At 35.7% G+C, this 20,052-nt stretch overlaps 1 protein-coding gene and 1 long non-coding RNA gene across 7 annotated transcripts in view; one reads left to right on the top strand and one right to left on the bottom strand.

Annotated features, from left to right (window-relative positions):
* The first annotated feature begins 218 nt into the window (after window positions 1-218).
* LOC106884469 (uncharacterized) overlaps window positions 219-20,052 on the top strand; it is a 20,151-nt gene continuing 317 nt past the window's right edge. Inside the window, exons 1-13 of one of the 6 annotated variants that reach the window (XM_089361237.1) lie at window positions 219-2,108; window positions 3,555-3,771; window positions 4,734-4,930; window positions 5,605-5,692; window positions 6,209-6,414; window positions 6,525-6,624; window positions 7,850-8,082; window positions 9,713-9,806; window positions 10,672-10,898; window positions 11,962-12,061; window positions 13,324-13,371; window positions 15,124-15,187; window positions 15,859-16,019. In XM_089361237.1, the coding sequence (XP_089217363.1) occupies window positions 3,717-3,771; window positions 4,734-4,930; window positions 5,605-5,692; window positions 6,209-6,414; window positions 6,525-6,624; window positions 7,850-8,082; window positions 9,713-9,806; window positions 10,672-10,898; window positions 11,962-12,061; window positions 13,324-13,371; window positions 15,124-15,187; window positions 15,859-16,019 (1,573 nt within the window). In that variant the 5' untranslated portion in view covers window positions 219-2,108; window positions 3,555-3,716. Of the gene's footprint in view, window positions 2,109-2,477; window positions 2,497-2,987; window positions 3,094-3,554; window positions 3,772-4,733; window positions 4,931-5,604; window positions 5,693-6,208; window positions 6,415-6,524; window positions 6,625-7,849; window positions 8,083-9,712; window positions 9,807-10,671; window positions 10,899-11,961; window positions 12,062-13,323; window positions 13,372-15,123; window positions 15,188-15,858; window positions 16,020-20,052 lie in introns of those variants that run through there. The other 5 variants (XM_089361240.1, XM_089361241.1, XM_089361239.1 and 2 more) reach the window with 5 other exon arrangements.
* On the bottom strand, window positions 16,009-19,985 carry LOC149133129 (uncharacterized). The gene is made up of 2 exons (XR_016243889.1): window positions 19,762-19,985; window positions 16,009-17,558 (listed from the first exon to the last, which is right to left on the bottom strand). It is a non-coding gene; the product is annotated as an uncharacterized LOC149133129 (long non-coding RNA).

The raw sequence follows: 20,052 nt of genomic DNA, 5'->3' as shown, positions 1-20,052 counted from the left end.
AGATATCATTACAATTATTATAAGCGTTGTTATTTTTCTTGCTGGTATCAATGATGATTATTTAGACATTTTAGTTTCATTTCAAACGAAGCTAACGTTAATTCTGGAAAGTGGGCGGCATTTACGAACACTTTATCGTGAATGATGATTCATAGTGTCAATGAAAACCGGGAGTGGTATCTGGTTTCGTTTCGCTTAGATACGGAACCATTTACATTTATCTTATTCTGTTACTTAACCCAAAGTCATTAACTCTCACCCTTATTATCGCTGTCTTTGGGTTTTAGCCGCGCAGATATACGACCTAAAGCTGTGCGTGTGTGTGTGTGTGTGCGTAAAAAAAGAGAATAGTTTCTACTCTAGGCACAAGGCCCGGGAGGTGGGGGCCACTCGATTAGATCGACCTCAGTACTCAACTGGTACTTAATTTATCGACCCTGAAAGGATGAAAGGCAAAGTCGACTTAGGCGGAATTTGAACTCGGAACGTAAAAAAGCGACGAAAATATTGAGATTGAAATGAGATTTAAATGTTGCCGTGAAACTAACGGTTTCGAATCCTATCTCCCCCACTCCACCCGTTCACCAGCGCGCATTTTATGTTGTTTTTCACCTATTATATTAATTTCTTTTTTTTTCCTCATTTTCGTGGTCAGGTGTTAACGCTGAGTTTTCGCATCCTGTGAGTTTGAATCGTGTGAATTTTCCCAGTCCTGTCCTCCCCATCCCCGTTCGCTAGACTGCATTTTTCTTTCATAATCGTTTAGTACACATTATTTTACACCTATTGCCCTTTTTTTTTTTTTGGTGACCGGGTGTCGAAGTCGGGTTACTGGATCGTGGGAATTATCCGAGTGCGCACCCCACCCATCCCCGTCACAAAAAAAATTTTAAATAGAGGTAAAATAATGTAGTAACGAATATTTAGAAAAAAAATTGCACCGACGAACGGAGAAGTGGTGAGAGAACATTCCTGATGTGAAATTTCCCGAGTCCTCTCCCCCGCCACGCGTTCGCCAGCACGCATTTTTTTTTTTTTTTTCATATTCGTTTACTACATGTTGTTTTACACCTATTACACTTTTTTTTTTGCTCGGGTCAAACACTGTAGGTTAACCCCTTTCATTTTTCGTCTCTTTTTGATCATTGTCCATCCGTCATCGCTCTCCGAACAAGGTTGGAAGTAGTTCCTTTGAGGTGTCCCTCTTGGGGTCCTCCAATTCCCCTTGGCACCTTTGATGTGGGCTGCTTTATCGTGGTGTTGGTCGACTTCTTTTTTTCTTTCGGGTTGTCAGTCTGTGGTGGGTTGATGGGTTTTCGTCGCGGTGCTAGTTGGCTCCCCCTTGCCTTCTTTCGGGTCATCAGACTGTGGTGGGTTAATTGGAGGGGGTGCTTTTGGTTGAAGGACCCGTGGGCACGTGGACCCCTTTTGCCCGTCCATCATGACTCTTAGCGTGGTTTCGTCCGATAATATTGTTTGTTTTGTAATCTCTTCCAAGTTTTTTCTGGGTGGCCTGGATTATTAGCTCCTGACCTTGGCCCCACCAGGTCTGCTGGTGTAGCCGGGTGGCCTGAAGGATAGTGGCTCTATCCTCCAGGTTCAGCAGTACAGCCGCCACCAGCCGCACCACATCGATCTTTGGTGGGACCCCCGCTATCCTTATTTTCCATGTTCGTCTTCCAAGGTAAGTCGGCAGTACCACCAGATCTGTCGACTTTAAGGGAGACGTAGAGTGTTCCTTTGGTTCCTCTTCGGAAACGAATCTCACCTAGACTGAGTCGAAGTGCCTGCCTCTATTTACGTATTTTATGTCGTGCCAAATTGGTAGTAGGCATTTTCGATAGTATCCTTAGATGCCATCTCTATCTTTTTTGTTACCAGGGACAGAGTTCTGTAAACTATTGCTTTGCGTTTTGTGTTGTATATCAATTCTTCTGGGGGAGTCAGCTTCATGTTCGCTCTTTCCCTCTGCAATAAGCTTTTATATTTTTCGAGCTCGCCCTGGCCGAATTGCACTGTTTCTCTAGTGACGCCGGCCACGGACGCCTAGTTCATTTTTCCATTACCATTCTGTGTTTCAATTCGGAAGTCGGTTTTACCATTCTCTGGTATGTTTTTCTCTTCCTTCGTTTGGCAAAATGGGAGGGAGGGTAACATTTGTCTGCACAATTCCTCCAAGAAGTCTGGAATTACATGTTGGGAGACGTCAACTTCCATGTTGTACTGATTGTGTAAAAAATTTTATACAGGGAGAATTCGCACAAAAAAAAAACGAACCTGCCTAAGCAGGCAATGTGTCCAGAAGACCCGGAAAATAGCAAAAGTTGTATAATAGTTCAAAAAACAACGGTAATCCCAAAAGAGATGTGGAAGATGTTTGTAAGCCTGCGACCTGTTCATTGATTGAACTTGGAGCTGCAACTGACAAAGTAGCAGTTAATTCATGATATATATACGTCTGTGTATGTATGCGTGTATATGCATGTACATACGCATGTACGTACGTATGTGTGTATTTGTCTTTAAACGTTGTATGTGAAAATAGACATTTATAGATGAATAAATGTATATATGTGTATACTGTAAAATTATACGTATATGTATGTGTGTACGCATTTATATGATTGTGTGTGCTTGTACGAATGCATAGGTAGGTTTATCTTTGCATGTGTGTATGTAAGACATTGACCCTTCGACAGAGTAACAGTTATATACACAACTTGAACATATCAGTACATAAACATACGTTTACATATACACACGCAGATAAGTCAACACACGTACCCAAATACTCACATACATACATACATACATACACATGTACACATATGCATACGTACATGCACATGTATGCATACACACACACACACAAACAAACGCATATATATATATATATAACATGAATTAACGGTTAAACTAAAGCGTTTGACCCGGTAACAAAAAATTTAAAAATAAAAACTTGCTGGGAACGAATATGAAGAAAAAAAATGCGCGCTCGCGAACGGGGGGGGAGAGGGCTCAGAACATTGGAACATTCACATCGTGAATGTTCCGAGACGTCTCACCGGAGCCAAGAAACAAAAGAAAAATAGTGTAATAGATGTTAAACAACTTGCTCTGAACGAATATGAAAAAAAAATGCGCTCTCGCGAAAGGCGGGGTGGGGAGAGGACTCGGAACATTCACATCGTCACACATCGTCAGTCCCTGGCCTCTAAACTATAGTGTTTGACCCGAGTTCAAAAGCAAAAAATAATTAGTGTAATATATTCTATATATGTATGTTTCTATCTATTATTCAGTTATAAAAAGCTTCGTTATAACTGCCAGATATGTTATAAAAGCTAAAATCCAATTGTCCAAACATTAAAAAAATATATCCCCAGATCTCGCTCGTCCAACTCATGCTAGCATGGAAAGCGGACGTTAAACGATGATGATGATGATGATGATGATGATCTCTGTCAGACTTTCAGTTCTGTTGATTTATTAAAAAAACAAAAAAACAACCTAGAAATTTGAAGTCCCAAAAATGTTATTCTTTTTCTTTACAGTTTGTAAATACATTTAAACAGAAGAAAGTAAAGAAATTAATAATATTCCTGTCTACAAACATTTAGAAAAGTCTAATCAACACTGAGTGTTTAGAAAAGATTTCAAGAATAAAAGGAAAGTTACCATTTGTCAAGAACATCCAATTCGTTCCATCCACTGCCATGCTGGTTCTTTCCTATTGGAGTATTTCATTCCTTGTTTTACCTCATTTCCTTTGTAAGTTCTCTTATTTATTTATTTCTGCAATCATTATGTATGGCTGTGTATGATGAAGAGGTTTGTTTTCAGGTCAGTTTCTACTGTATGGTACCTTGGATTAGGGGCTTGTGCAACAGCCTCAGGTCAGCTAAAGTCTAAAGAGTGGAACTGGATAGTTGAGGATTCTGTGGTAGCTTGTTGTAGAGTTCATTTCTGTTCCTGTTCTTGGATGGTTGACTTTATCTGTCACTTGGTTTAATCTTTTTGACCCCAAACTGCATAATAACGTCACTCCTGGTTGAATCATAGACATTCTCTGTTTTAAAATGATGTGAAGTAAAAGCTTCCATCAAAATCTCATTAGCTTCATAATGACAAAGTTATTTCAATGAATTCTTCACAACTTCCAAAATTAATTGGCAGTGCATTTCAACAGAAATATGGTAGCTAAAAGTTTAATGCTATTGCAGAATTCCTGTACTGCAGTCATTTGAACTTGGTTTTCCCATTTAAAGGGAGTTTGTTTGCACCATTCTTTGTGAGGTTCTATGATGACAGAACATTCTTCACCCCACCCCAACACAAAAAAGTGCTTTCTGCCAAAATTACAATTTTTACTCTAAATCACAATTACTTTATTGAACTAAAATCTATTTAATTTCATAATAACAAACCAATTTCATGCTATTTCTTTATTATTATTTAACCTTTGTGAAGGCTCAAGATGTTGGGTTCACAAACATAGGTTCATGGGTTCAATTCTTAGACAGGGCGATGCATTGCATCCTTGAACAAGGGGATTCTTTTCATGTCACACCTGAAAATAAGTACCAATCTAGTGCTGGTACCTTTTTTTTCAGCTGAGTATATTGGAGCCTAGAGAGGAGAAGAATAGAATAACTATTCACAGTATAAATATTTTTAAGATGTTTTAAAAATAATTGACAAACATTTTTCTTTTTTTTCAAATTATTTGTCAGATACCCAGGCCAGAAAATGGGATGTACAAGTTTGTTTCACTGAGGTACATAGTAATCCAGTTCACGTTACTTTGAACAAGGATAAATATAAAAACATACCATGTGCAAATATGGAGGACTGCTGCAAAACTGAAATTAACTTGGATAACGAAACAAGACCACAAGTTATTAAAGTTGGTCCGTCTTTTGAGTTCAAGGTAAATTAAAATAAACACACACACACACAGATTTTATTACACCTGTTTCATCAAGAATTATGGTATTTTGGTATTTTAAAAGAAATAAGCTGAAACAGGTAATTAATGTGTTTTATATGCAGAATGTTCCAATTAAATTTCACAATATTTTGTGGGGGGGGGGGGGGGTCAAGAAGACCTTAGTGTAATGGTGAACAATGAATGGCATAAATAAATTATATTTACGCTAACTTTAGTTCCTCCGAGAAAACATCTGGAAATAACTTTTATTTCCCATTTCAACCCCCCAGCTGCATTTGAACTTTTGACTGAACCAACTATATTTCAACTCAAAACACTGTTGGGTGTATTCCACAATTTGCATAGTTCCATCCACCCTGTGCCGAATAGATCAACTGAAATTTTTAACACATATATTTTTGCTGTTTTCATTTGGTCTCGCTACAAATGTTTTACTGTCATTATCATCATCATCCCCATCATCATCATTATCGTCATCATCACTCTCACCATGGACATCCTCACCAACACAACCATCACCAACATCACCACCACTACCACCACCACCACTAACATCATCACCCCCTCACCTCCACCACCACCACCATCATCATTCCCAGCATCATCATCATGAAATTATTTTAAAATCCTTCACTGATGTACTTCTATTTTAGGCAATTGTCCAAAATCAGGATCTTCAGGAAGTGTATGGTGTTCTGTGCCAAACACCATGCAGCGGATCTGAATTGACATTAGCAAATTGTAAGATTTTGCCTCAGAACTGTTCTTCATTATTTGTTCTTTTACTGTTTTTTTTTTTTTCTCTCTTTTAATTCCTCAAGGAATTGTTTTCTTTTGTACAACCTCCACACCCTACAAAATGCACAAGGAAGCATAGTGACTGTAATATTAGTGAGCTCAACTGCAAAGATCAATATTATGAGTTCAAATCCTATTGTTGCCTTTCAATCCCCAGGAAAGACACATTATTCTACATTTAGTGGTACCTTCTCATATGTGTGACTATTTAAAGTTTTTAAAGCCTCTCCTTCTGTTGTTTGATATAGAAATCAATAAATCTAAATAAATTACAAATGAAAAGAAATGTAATAAATCTATGGTTGAAGAGCAGAAAAACTAAATGTTTTCCAATCATATTCTAAAGATTTGATTTTATATCCAACCTCCTTACAAGATGATGATTCTTTTATGTTTATTAATTTTGAAATTTTGTTGTCCCTGATGATGACACGTGTTTATTGTCTCTTACTTTTCTAGGGACACACTGGACCATTGAAGTTAAACGTGAGAAGGCATATGGCAATTATGAGCTTTTTTTAGAGTTAGCACCTTATGTTAAAATAAGAGTACCATTTAGAGAAAATTCTAAAACATCAAAAAAATCATTCTTTCTACCTATGGAAACATATACACCATTAAAAATAAAGTTATTGACAAAAGGAAAATTTAATCTGGACACAGATGTAAGTAAAACTCTTTATTATTACTGGATCCAGGACAAATGTGACACCTGTGTAAACCCATGTAATTCCTGGAGATGTAATTTTGTTTGTTTTTTGTTATTTTAATTTAGATCAAACTGAAGAATATGAAAACTTCCGAAACGTATTCCTGTATTTATCTTCATACTCCATTTTCTCACCTTTCTTACCATGAATGTTTATTGGTAAATGGTAAGTTGATAAAAAGTATTTCTCATATAATCTTAAAAGAAACAATGAAATAGTTCTGTCTTGTTACCTGTGTGGCTTTTACCAGATGTTATTGATAATAAAGAGAGGGAGCAGGATGAATTCTAAATGTTCCATGCTGTTGATGTTACTTTCAACAGATAAATCTTCCTGACACCAAATCCATTTCCCAAACCAAAGATCTAAAACTAAACACTACATTCTGCCATGATCAAGACCTTTGGCATTATGTTGTACTTGAGAAGAAGAACCATCAAGTCAAGTAAAATCACAGTCGTGGCACATACTGGTGTCACGCAAATGGCACCTGTGCCGGTGGGACATAAAAGCAACCATTAGACTCTTAGAGTGGTTAGCATTAGGAAAGGCATCCAGCTGCAGAAAACTATGCCAAATCAGACTGGAGTTTGGTGCAGCCTTCCATGTTACCAGCATGGACAATGGATGTTAAACAATGATGATGATGAAGTTTCAGCAGGCTTACAAAAGCCTTAGAATTAAGCCCTCCGTAGAGACCATTCGTATTGTAGCTGGGACACCTTGTAATTTTAGATCTTGGATGAATATTGTTTCATTAAATATTATTTTTACTCCCCCACTTTCTCTCTAAGAAATTATTCTCACTATTAAAAGGCAATTCTGATTTTATTTATATGAGATATTGCAGCTCTCACCTTTTACAAGTTCACATTTTGTTTGATTTACATACAAAACATACAATAAATTGTTACATATATATCGAAAGTGTTTAATGTTAGTAATAAATATTGTTAATGATAATTCTTTCTCCTATTCATTATTTAAATCATTGAATTTAATATGATTACAAATATTAACAGCTACCATTCATTTACTTCTGAACCATTTTGGTGCCAACCTGCCAAAGATGGCCCCTACTTCCCTAATATCAATTCTTTGTTTTAAAGTGGTCTACATGGAAAACCCTTCATTAAAATTCCAGAGTTATTTAATAAATGCTTCGTCATTCTCTAAATTAATTGAGACGAAGACATTGTATTTCAACAAAATTATTCCAAGAAATATTTCAGTCACCATCCTTTGAGGAATAGCTTGGATCTTAAAATGCCAAGTAATTCCAATTTTTCTTCTTTTCTTTCAGCACATTTCATTTGTTAATGTCTCACAACTACTCTACCATCTTTTTGACTGTTTGTTTTTTTATATTATTTTCTTCTTTCTTTTTTAGCTTCGATGTGGAAAGTAGAATTAACCTCACAACCCAGACAAATAAGTAAGATAATGTTAATAAAGGTAACTCTTGGAGTGTATGGCAGTGGAAGATATTCTTCACATCATGTAATATTAAGAAAGCTAGCGTACATTCCCACATTAGCTGGTTTTACCAATATTGGAAATATAAGAACAAATAAGGCTGATATATACTTCAATGACACCAACAACGCTTTTGACATTCTCAAAGTAAGAATTCTGTGTTTTTTATCTTTTCTGTTCTATTTTTGTGTCGTTATCAAAGTCCTGGTTGGGCTCGCTTGATTGGATCAAGAAAGAAAGACATTCCAGCCATGAACATCACCGAAAGGCTTTATTCAGTGTGTCCTTCTTCTCTAAGACAGTGGGATGTGATTTAAAAGAGATTTGGCACTTATTTCTAGCAAGTCAACCAGTCAGAGGTTTCCCACATTAAATGGAGTTATTCTCTGTATGTCACTGTGTACGTACTTGCACACATATGTGTGTGTATGCAAATGTACATTTGTGTTTTTCTGTTTATATATGTGTGTGTTGCTAGCATGGAAAGCGGACGTTAAACGATGATGATGATGATGATGATGATATATATATATATATATATGATTAATGAGAGAGATGGAAGATGTGAGGATTTTTATTGATCACTATATATGGCAGTAAAACATGGGCCATGACTGCTGAGGACATGTGTAAGCTCGCAAGAAATGAAGCCAGTATGCTCCACTGGATGTGTAATGTCAGTGTGCATACTCGACAGAGTGTAAGTGCCTTGAGAGAAAAGTTGGGCCTGAGAAGCATCAGTTGTGGTGTGCAAGAGAGACGATTGTGCTGGTATGGTCATGTGGTGAGAATGGATGAGGGTAGCTGTGTGAAAAAGTGCCACACCCTAGCAGTTGAGGGAACCTGTGGAAGAGGTAGACCCAAGAAGACCTGGGATTAGGTGGTGAAGCACGACCTTCGAACATTGGGCCTCACCGAGGCAATGACTTCTGACCGACACCTTTGGAAATGTGCTGTGCATGAGAAGACCTGGCAAGCCAAGTGAGACCATAATCCAAGGCCTCCGCCAGGGGAGTAGCCAGCCCACTCATGCGTACTTTTCCTTCATTGGACACTAAACTCCACTTGTGAAGACCTGTTGAGGCAAGTGAAATCGAAATCGAACTAAATTCGACGACTGGCACCCATGCTAACATCTCTTTCATTGGACACTAAACTCTGCTTGCGAAGACCTTTGGGGCAAGTGAAAGCAAAATCATGATGGCACCTGTGCCAGTGGATCGCTAAGAGCACCATCCGAGCGTGATCGTTGCCAGAGCAGCTGCCTGGCTTCCGTTCCAGTGGCACGTACATAGCACCATTTGTGCGTGATCATTACCAGCGTCGCCTTACTGGCACTTGTGCCGGTAGCACGTGAAAAGACATTCGAGCGAGGTCATTACCAGTGCCACTGGACTGACTCCTGTGCAGGTGGCACATAAAAGACACCATTTTGAGTGTGGCTGTTGCCAGTACTGCCTGACTAGCCTTCATGCCGTGGCACGTAAAAGCACCCACTACCCTCTCGGTGTGGTTGGTGTTAGGAAGGGCATCCAGCTGTAGAAACTCTGCCAAATCAGATTGGAGCCTGGTGTAGCCATCTGGTTCACCAGTCCTCAGTCAAATCGTCCAACCCATACTAGCATGGAAAGCGGACGTTAAACGAGGATGATGATTAATGATAAAAATGAAGTTCAAAATGACAAGGACTGCCCTTATATCAATGTAAGTGTTTGCATTAATTTAAATATATAATAAAAGTAATTAACTTAAAGTGAATTGTTTCATAATTTTTCAGCTTGCCCTGACAAGTATACTTACTGGAGAAGAATATGGTTGTACTAACCTATACAAGACAGTCTCAGCTAAATATTCATGCAAACTACTGCAAAGTAAGATTTTATTGAACAACGAAACCATTCACACACACCTATTAGTATGTTTGTATGGAAATATATATGTATGTGCGTATATGTATGTATATTCCTCATGTACACACAGTTTCATTCTTACATAACTAAAATAATTTTAAGATATATTGATTTTATAAATTACAATATTACTCCTCTTATAATAACTTTCTCATACCTCTGTTTATATTTTATCTAATATGAATAATATAATGCATCTAATAATAATAATCATAATTGATTCATTTGTATGCATATACATACACATATGCATGTACATTTATGTGTAGGTATATGTATTTATGTATATTTATGTATATGTATGTATATGTAAAATTATGTACATATGTGTGTATTTATATTTGTAACTTGACCCTATGTACTTTCTAAAATCTCTGACTAAGCCTAGAGAAACACCCAAGTACCTCAATTTCATCTACTAGTTACTTCAGTCCACTGGAGGGATAAAAGTAGAATGAGGTATTATTGCCTCTTGGTTGAAACAGCTGTAAGATATTATCCCAATTTCTATTGGTCTATGTTATATATTTTAATAATTACTAATATTTTATACTTTATATATTATATATGTAAAGCATTATATGTCATACATGTATGTATATTGTTATAATTGTCCTTTTAGTAAATAAATAAATTGACATAATATAATGTCTAAAAGTTGATAAATACCACCTATTTATCCCCTCCATTTTGTTATTGCTCTCTCCCTCCTTCTCTCTCTCTCTCTCTCTTTATATATATATATATATATATATATATATATATACATATATACACACACACACTCGCATACTGAGAAAATAATTCATTTTTTTCTTTATTGCAGGTAAAAATTGGTATCTGAGAATTAGTTCTCCTGAAGAACATGAGCAAACTTTCGCTGTAGAAATAATTCAAGACACACTATCTTCTTTCTCTAAAGGTTTAATTTGGCGAAATCACTGTGAACATAAATCTAACTGTGTTGATAATTTCCATTTGAAGACGTATGAAGATGATAAAGTAACAGGCTTAAAACTGCATTTTATGGATAAACCTTTCAAAATCAATGAAGTAAAAAAATATTTTATTAACCCATTTTAAAATATCCAATGATGTATGTTAGTGAATTTGAGATTTCAAAATGACTGGGTTCAAAATACTAGTAGAGCCAACTTGAAAATCTTTTCTGAAAATATTTATAGACCTTCCCCTCCACCACTAAATAACCCATCCTATTACCTTTCAAGTCTGGGTTGTCTTTTTTCACAACCTTGTGGTTAATTTTTTCTTTCTTCCCTCCTTTATTCCCCCAAACCTCCCATCTGATGATGATGATGATGATGATGGTGGCAGTTGTGGTGGTGGAGATGGTGATAATATTGATGATGAAGGTGTTACTTGTTTCAAAGTAAACTCTTCCTTCACAAAGTGTCACTTTTCACATAAATAATCAAAACTTCATCTCCAGTGCTGTTTAAGTCTCACTAGTTTAGTCCACCTTACTGTGAATAGGTACCCCTAAGTGCTACATCTTACCACTGTATGCAGTGGGAGCTGTGTATAATTGTTGACTGTTCTATTGCTCTGCACTGCTAAATCCATGTCCTACCATTAGTGTCGCATGGAGAGCCATTCTCTTAAATCTTATGCTCATCTACAGTTCTCTGGTGTTTTAACTCCCTGTTCAAAGAAGGATTTGGCCAAAACAGAGTAAGAATGGGTAGGTGTGTTCAGAACATAATAACTTTCTTTCTAATCGATGGATTTCAATGATACGAGTCATATCCTGTGCCACTAGTTTGTGTCCCTAGTGATGAGGTGCATTTTCAAGCGGTTCACGGATGAGTGGTTTACGACATTAAGAGTGAATTAGGATCAAAAATGCTAATCACATGTTTGATGGATATTTCTGAACAGGAGAAGAGTCAAGCAGTAGAATCTATATATTGAACTGATATAAATATTATTGGAGGGGGATGGAAAGAATTTAATGTCTCTCCCCTACAAAACGTAAAGACAAATAGAGAGTGCTAGGACGAATAAGATCAACACCTTAATAAAGAACTGAAGGAACTCAAAATCAATACTCAAACAGCTGAGTTGTGTAAATAATATTTCAAATCTATCATTTCAGATAAGTTTGAAGCATGGTGAGTCAGTGTATAAATTCAAAGCAACAAAAGAAAGCGGAACTGAGAATCACATGGTGATAGAATTTAGTCTAATAACAGAAGGTATGCGGTATACGGGAACATGTCTTGTTTAAATATTGTGAATTTTAAATGTCAGACATCAACATCAGTAGAAATGAAGGCACACATGCACACATACAGAGACAGACATACACACATATTTTCATCACATATACACAAACATCACATATACACAAACATAAAATGGTTGGGTGTATAATGTAGTGAACAGCCAACTGAGAAGAAATCCAGTTAGGAAGTGAATTCTTTGATAATGTCCCAGAATCCAGGATAAAATCATTTGAACTTTCCATTGCAGAGTTTCAGGTGATGGAATATTTAAGATTCATAGTGGATGGTGTGTGGGGTGGGAGAGTGGCAGAACAAACTGTCATGTTTCATAAGTTAAAATGATTTTAAAATCTTTAAGCTTGCATTTGTGTGTGTGTGTGTCCTACTGTTTCTTTCCCACACCTTGACTTGCCCCATGTGTTCACAACTGGGCTTCATTTCTTCATTTTAAGCTTTCAAGGCAGTACTCCCGCATGGCTGCAGTCCAATGATTGAAGCAAGTAAAAGAATTGTGCTATAATGAGGGAAGAAGTATAGTGATAGAAATTCTATTTCATTTTCTTGGCGGAGAAAAATCTTTTGTGAATATTGAGGTGGAGCTGGTATTTTTCATTTAGAAAACAACTTTTCAGGAAGGAAATGGTAAAAAATTCTTTAAAGCAAGTTGGAGTTCTTCATGTCATTGTTTTCTTGGTGTTCTGTCTTTTTATTAGACTGAAAAGAATATTTATTCCAGTCATTCCATTGCAATATGTCTGAGGAAAGATGGTAAATGGTTAACGAGCCAACTGTCACCCATATACAAATAGCTCGTGGTAACAGATACCATGATTTCATTAATTAACCATTTTCAGTGTTGATGAAGTCCTAAGAAAATGTAGACTCCTTTTGACTCTTGGACTCATCGATATATTCAGGACATGACAGCTGGAGTTAAATAGAAAGCTGTACCATTACTCAGCTGGTGCAAGTATGGAAAAAGGGAACATCCAAATGATGATGATGATGATGGTGTTGGTGATGGTGATGATGATATCTATTCATCATTTGATCTTGTCATCAGCTAGCTATGTCTTTTGTCCAAGAATTTCTTCTTGATTGAATGGTGCCACCAAGTTCATGGAGAAACAGCATCGGTCTTTCCAAGTCAATAATAATGTTTCAGTATTTCACAGATATTTTTTTTTTTTTTTTTTTTTTATTCTTTATAATTACATATTATTTATTTTAAGTTTTAGAGGAAATCCATTCTGACAAAACAGCTCGCAATCTGAAAATAGGTAATTATTTTTATCGTTTGTAAATTTTTCATTTTGCAACCACATGGTATTGTGTTCAATCCAGCTGCACAGCACCAAGGTCTGATCTGATAAACTCACTATAGCCCTGGACCGACAAATCAATGCACTACAAGTGAATTTTGTGATTATTCTCTGAGTATCACTGGAATGGTATCTACCTAATGGCTGGGTCACGTTCTATCATGGCTGTTTTAGCTATGGATGTTAGCTAATGCCTCTCAGACAAGATTTTTATAACAGTAAGGAATCTTTTATTGAAATTCAAGTCTAAATTTGATTGACAGTTTAATAACTGTACCAAGAATGTATGAATGAGTTTAACACTAATCTTATAATATTTCTATCCAAAAAATCTTCTTTGTTCAAATCTACTTTGAAAATAATGAAGAATTTAGCGAAATAAATTTGTCATTATGAACTTTGAAAATCATATTGAAATTTTTCCAAGTCATGTAATAATTCTGTGATAGAAAACAAGTGAATGATAGGAGAAGGCCTTACAGTTTTCTCCTTCTTTTTTTAGAGACTTCCTCATTTCCCTCCAAATGAATGTAAGCAAAGTTTGTACATTTTCTCATGGTATTGTGTCATAGTGCAATGAAGAGGTCTAATAAGAACGGAACATATCTAGAGTTATCACCCAAACTTACCCGACTCTTTTCCTATGGCATTTCTCCAATTTTTTTGTCCATTTTATTCTTGCAATTGTCTCTCTCAATTTTGACAGCATTTATCATAAAACTAATTAATTTTTTTAATCACATTAGTAATTTTGAATGATGATCGATTTGGTTTTGACTATTACATTAAATATCTTAGCTTTCAGTTAACTATATGAGGAGGTACCCAAAAGAAACCGGAAATACTCTCTGTAGGACAAATTCATTGTAATTCAGGCTTCTGTCACTACAAGTCACTTGATGTGATCCTCAGGCATCAGTCTGCCAAATGGTGTCATTGAGTGAGGTCTTACTGCACTGTGGTGCATCTTTGTTTTGCAGTGCTTCTCTCCTATTCATCGATTTCTACTGGGGAAAACGGCAGCCAAAACTGTTGTCATGCTTAAAACAGCTTACAAGGACACTGCCATGAGCAAAACATAAGTTTACAAGTGGTTTCCATGCTTTAAGAATGGTCACTTGTCACTTGAAGAGCAACCTTGTTCACGGTGACTGTCAACCTCTTGAATGAATGAGAACATCCCTGAAAATTCATGAACTGATCTTAGAGGACAGGCACCAAACAAGTGACAAACTTTTTGATATAACTGGTGTGTTCTGAAGCTGCTGTCAACAAATTTTGAGTGAGGAATTAAGAATGAAAAGAGTTGCAGCAAACTTTGTGCCTCACTTGCTCAGAGAAGATCAAAAGAAGTCACAACTGAATGAATGTCATCAACTGAAAGAAAAGTTGCAAGTTGATCTGGACCTTTTTCCAAAGTTCATCACTGGTGATGAAAGCTGGTGCTACAGAATTTTGCAGATGCGGAAGAGGTGAAGAAAAAAACGACAGAGGTATTAAAAGGCTTCACTTTAGAAGAGTTCCAGGACTGCGTCTGGACTGGTGCATTGCTTGAAATGGAAAATTACCTTGAGGGTGATAAAAATGTAAACATGTAAAACTAAGTGAATAAAATAATATTGCAAAGTTCCGGTTTCTTTTGGGTACCCTTTCTACCCCCTCGTATATAAAATAATGTTTGACTGAGTGTCTTATTCTTTTCTTCTTTAGTTATTGGCCTACTTGTTGTCATCATATTAGTCTTGATCGCCACCATCGTCATGTGCTGTATCAGGTAAAAACTTATATATTATTTATTTTTACTCTCATATTATTTCCTTTGTGTGTGTTTGTGTGTTAAACTGTATTCTTATATGTGTTTGTTAAAAATATAATAAAGAGAACATTACCAAAGTGTTTGTATGTGTGGATATATGTGATATTCTCCTACCCCCTTGTGACAAACAAAGGTAGTATTTACCTGAACTTTGCCCCGCCTATTCTTATTCTAGCCGGTAGGCTTTCAGAACATCCTCCTTCATTGCTAATTTGGGTACCTAGGTAACAGATGTTATCTACTGCATCTAAGAATTCCCCAGACATTTGAGGAAGCCTCTTCTGTACACACGCACAAACTCACCCTCGCCCATATGTATGTGTGTATATATATATATATATATATATATATATATTTTACATACAAAAATAAGAGGGATGACCAGCAAAAGTGGACTCCTATATGCTAGAAATAGATGCCGAATCATCTAACCATGAAAAAAATATATGTTCTCAGTAAAAATTCAGCGACACAACAGACTGTAAAAGGGCAAGACAAATGAAAAAATACCAAATAAAAACAATTAACCTACGTACCATGGTTTCACCTGTTAAAATTTACATCAATTTCTACCCTCATAAATAAATTTATATATATATATATATATATATATATATTGTCTATTGCAGGTACAAGATGCTGAGAAAGAGCTTAGACAAAAGTTACACATCAAAACCTGAAGACACTACTAAAAGTGAGGACTCTGTTCTCGTGCAAGAAGCCAAGTTGGCTGACACCACTGAACCCTATGCAATATCAGACTCTCGAATGCAAACCACTTCAGATATATGTGAATAAATTTATTAATCCAATTTACATTGAACATTTTTTTATCAATTACAATAAGTAAAAATTACAAAAATTTTTTTTCAGAAAATGCATAAAAAACCAGATTAAGCACTTTGGCAGCCTGGCTGGTTTGGGCAATTTGGTAGGAGGTCAAAAAATAGAAAGGTCAATAATTGTATAAAAAAAAACAAACAAAAAAGATATATCCTTTGCATGCAAGCAAGGTAATCATAAAGGTATATAAAAAGTAAATCTCTTTAAGTCTGGCAGCAACAGAGTAAGAGAATTTTGAGTATAGTAAAGAATGATTCTAACATTTTCAGGACGAAGGTAAGAAATTCTAATTAACATACCAAGAGTACGGGTATTTTGTTTTAATAAATTGCTTATATGTGTTTTGAAACTGAGGAACTCATCAATATGAATGCTGAGAAATTTTGTGGCTGTTACATGTGAAATTGCTTTACCTGTGATGAAGACATTAGGATGAAGCTGTTTGGACTTTGTGGAGAGAAGCATGTAGCAGGTAATTTTTTTATATTAAGGGTAAGCCAATTAGTGATAAGCCATAGATAAACCTTGTCCAGTTCTGAATTAATTGTATTGAATAGGGAGGGAAGGTCATGGTGACTAATAAAAATAGTAAAGTCATCAGCGAAATGTAGAAAATTTAATAAATTAGTAGAAATGCAAATATTATCATTTATATAGATAAGGAACAGTAATGGGCCCAGTATGGACCCCTGGGGGACTCCTATTTGATCTAGACATGATTCGGAAGTTGCTGAAGAATGATTAGGTAGTGTGACGAGGAGCAGAAAAAATGAAGAGTAAAAAGTATTTATAAATTGACTTCTAACGTTAGTAGGATTTAAGATGTAAAAACAGATTAAGTCGGATTCAATAGTAAGAGTGAAGGTGCCTTCATACGTCTACGCAGAGGATATGAAGGCAAAACTGATAGAAGAAGAAGAGAACTACAGAAAGTTGAAAGAGATGTGTGGAGACAGGGTTCACCCACCAGGAGTGGAGGTAGAATTCAAGGAGTTGCCACCAGTAGGGAATCTGAGTGATATTGAACCACTGATGAAGTTCTACTAATAGAGAAAAATAATGTATGTTAAATGATGTTATTTTTCGGAAAATAATGGTGATAAAGTAAGAAGAAAAAAAAGAACAATTGTAGATAGTGCATATAATGGTTCAAATGGTACTGCATGGGAGTGGGGCCCGTGTGGTCATTTTCATTTGTTTCATTATTATATAATTTCATCCCATTTACATTCGTTATGTTTTTTGCCCCACTGTGGTTTTGTCTGTCCTTGTGGTGTCCGCATCTGTGTTTTTAGGGCTTTAAGCCTAATAAAGAAATCGGTATTTCGTCTGCCGTTACGTTCTGAGTTCAAATTCCACTGACGTCGCGGCTTTGCCTTTCATCCTTTCGGGGTCGATTAAATATGTACCAGTCAGTCACTGGAGTCGATGTAATCGACTTTCATCCCTTTGTCTGTCCTTGTTTGTCCCTTCTGCGTTTAGCCGCCTGTGGGCAATAAAGAAATATTCTGTATACCAGTTATTAAATAGATTTGTTTGCGTATATACGTTATGATGTATATATTTATTTTGATGTGAAGATGTGTATTACTTTTGTATGTATGTAGATATGCATGTCGTTCTATATGTGTGCGTTTTCAAGTTTACCGAATTTGTTAAATACTTTTACGAACGCGAACTTCCAAATCATTTCTCTCTATTTCTCTTTCCCTTTCTTTCACCGCTTCTTATTTCCTTTTTCTTTCTTTCACCTCTTATTATTCTGATTTTCTTTACATTTTCTTTCTCTAGTCTGTTACAACTAGGTAGAAAATTTGATACACACGGAGAAGTATTATGGTGCGTGTATACATGTACGTAGATACTTATTTATGTATATGGATAATATCGTATGTATCTATGTAAGTTTCACTTGTCTTGCCCGCATACGTTTGTTGCTTGAGAACAATTCGGTCTTAGAAGACGCATTACATGTGATCTTTTTCTAGCACATTAACCGTCCACCTAGTGATCTCCTTTAGATATACATATATATGTATGCAGCCATGTACCAACATCTGTTTAGTGTATGTAGATATGTATATATAGGTTTTTTGGTGTGTGTATATATTACTAAATGTATATGTATTTTTATGATGTTAGTTCTTTGTAAATCTTTTTTTTATTTTAAACGGACGTATCTTTTCATTTATATAAATATATTATTTTTTTACCATTAATTAATCTTCCCCGAGTATACAGGGGTTTTTTCCCTTCTCCTGAAGCTATTCTTTTCATTTAAGGTTTTCTTCGATTTGTATAATAATATGATTTTAAACCGTAATTGTAATTTCATATAACTGGTTATTGAAAAGGCCAATGAAACAAAACCATTTTTAAATGCGTATCTATCGAAGAAATTGTATATTTAAGCATATAACCTTATTTTGTTCCATTCTCAACCAAAACTGTCCGACGAACGGAACGTAGCATCTTTATTAATAAGGTACCCCGCCCCTAATTACAAAACTTTACAGTTTTTTCATTATATTTAAAATTTAATTCTTCATCGGACAGTTCGTTTTATTCAAATGGATCTTTTTTAAAACGGGGGCCACATTTTTCATTAATGTTTTACGTAGTGTTTTTGGTACCGAAAGACTTTCAAACTTCGTATACTTATCTATTTTGTGTTATAGAACAGAAAAATATTTTTGTATTCGAATTTATTTCATGTAAAAAATTGTCTTATTTCGATAATTTCAACCAATCACTGACAAGTATTCAGTTGTTTATATTTACTCCTTTGGCTGATTAAGTGGTGTAAAGCGTATTTAATTTCCATAGCTTCGTTTTTCTTTTTTCTTTTTAAATTTGCTGTTTTACCCTAACCCTAACCCTATCACCGATAGAATTGTTTCTGAATCGTTTGTTTATGTAGTCGGCACTTAATGTATATCGGCTGAATGGACGTCAGTGATCGGTTGAAATTACAGAACTACGACAACTTTAACATGGAATAACTTAGGGATTTCTTTTTTTTTAAAGAAGACTAAGAGAAAAAGATGTTTTATATGACACATTCTACCAGTGTTCCAAGTTTCAAAGTGTTTCGTTAATGAAAAATGTGGCCCCCGTTTTAAAAAAGATCCATTCAAATAAATGAGATGGTTGGATGATCTATTGCACTTTATCCTGTTGATCTCTGATTTGTGCATTTTGCATTCCTGTTCAGCATTATGGCGTTCTTTCCTTGCAAGTCGGACTGCTGCTGTACTGTACACTTCAATTCATATACCTACTCTACTGATAGATATAAGAGTGCATTTTTATCTAACTAATGTACTCTTAGATGGCTTACACACACATATGCTCAAGTACACATGCATGAGTGTGTCTGTCAGTGGGTGGAGTTTTAAATGTTTTGTACTTGGCTATGTCCCTCTGTGTGTGTGTGTGTGTGTGTGTGTGTGTGTGTGTAAGAAAGAAAGAAAGGGATATTCTATGATATTCTAAAATGATTTTTAAAATCGAGAAACTAGTTAAAAAGTAGACAGATCACTGCTGTAAAAAATATTTATTTAAAAATATTTCTAACCGTTTTCATTTAATACTTAATATATATTCACCCTATTTTTTTTATTTTTTCGTCTTTTTAAAAATTTGTTTCTGAATTCCAAATTGCAAATTTCTGTGTTTGTGTGACGTACCTTAAACTGAAATGTAAGCCAGGTCTTTGCTGTCTGCAGTTGAACATTACCAACAATCATACATACAATCGACCTTGAGAGAACGTCAAGGACGTTCAACGTCAAACGACCTTGTCACCTCCCTTCCTGCCTCAGTAATAGTCTCTTACTCTCTCTCTCTCTCTTTCTGTCTTAGTTTAATTCTTATGCTATCCCCTTCCTCTCTATCTGAGTAACAGCGTCTCTCAATCACGCTCTCCTACCCTCTCTAAACAGTAGCTCTCACCCTTACCTCCCTCTCTCTCATAGTAG

Source organism: Octopus bimaculoides, chromosome 12 (assembly GCF_046866305.1).
Source record: "Octopus bimaculoides isolate indiv1 chromosome 12, ASM4686630v1, whole genome shotgun sequence".
Lineage (NCBI taxonomy): Eukaryota > Metazoa > Mollusca > Cephalopoda > Octopoda > Octopodidae > Octopus > Octopus bimaculoides.
The sequence above is the reverse complement of the archived record's forward strand: the minus strand, read 5'-3'. Positions and strand labels throughout refer to the sequence as shown.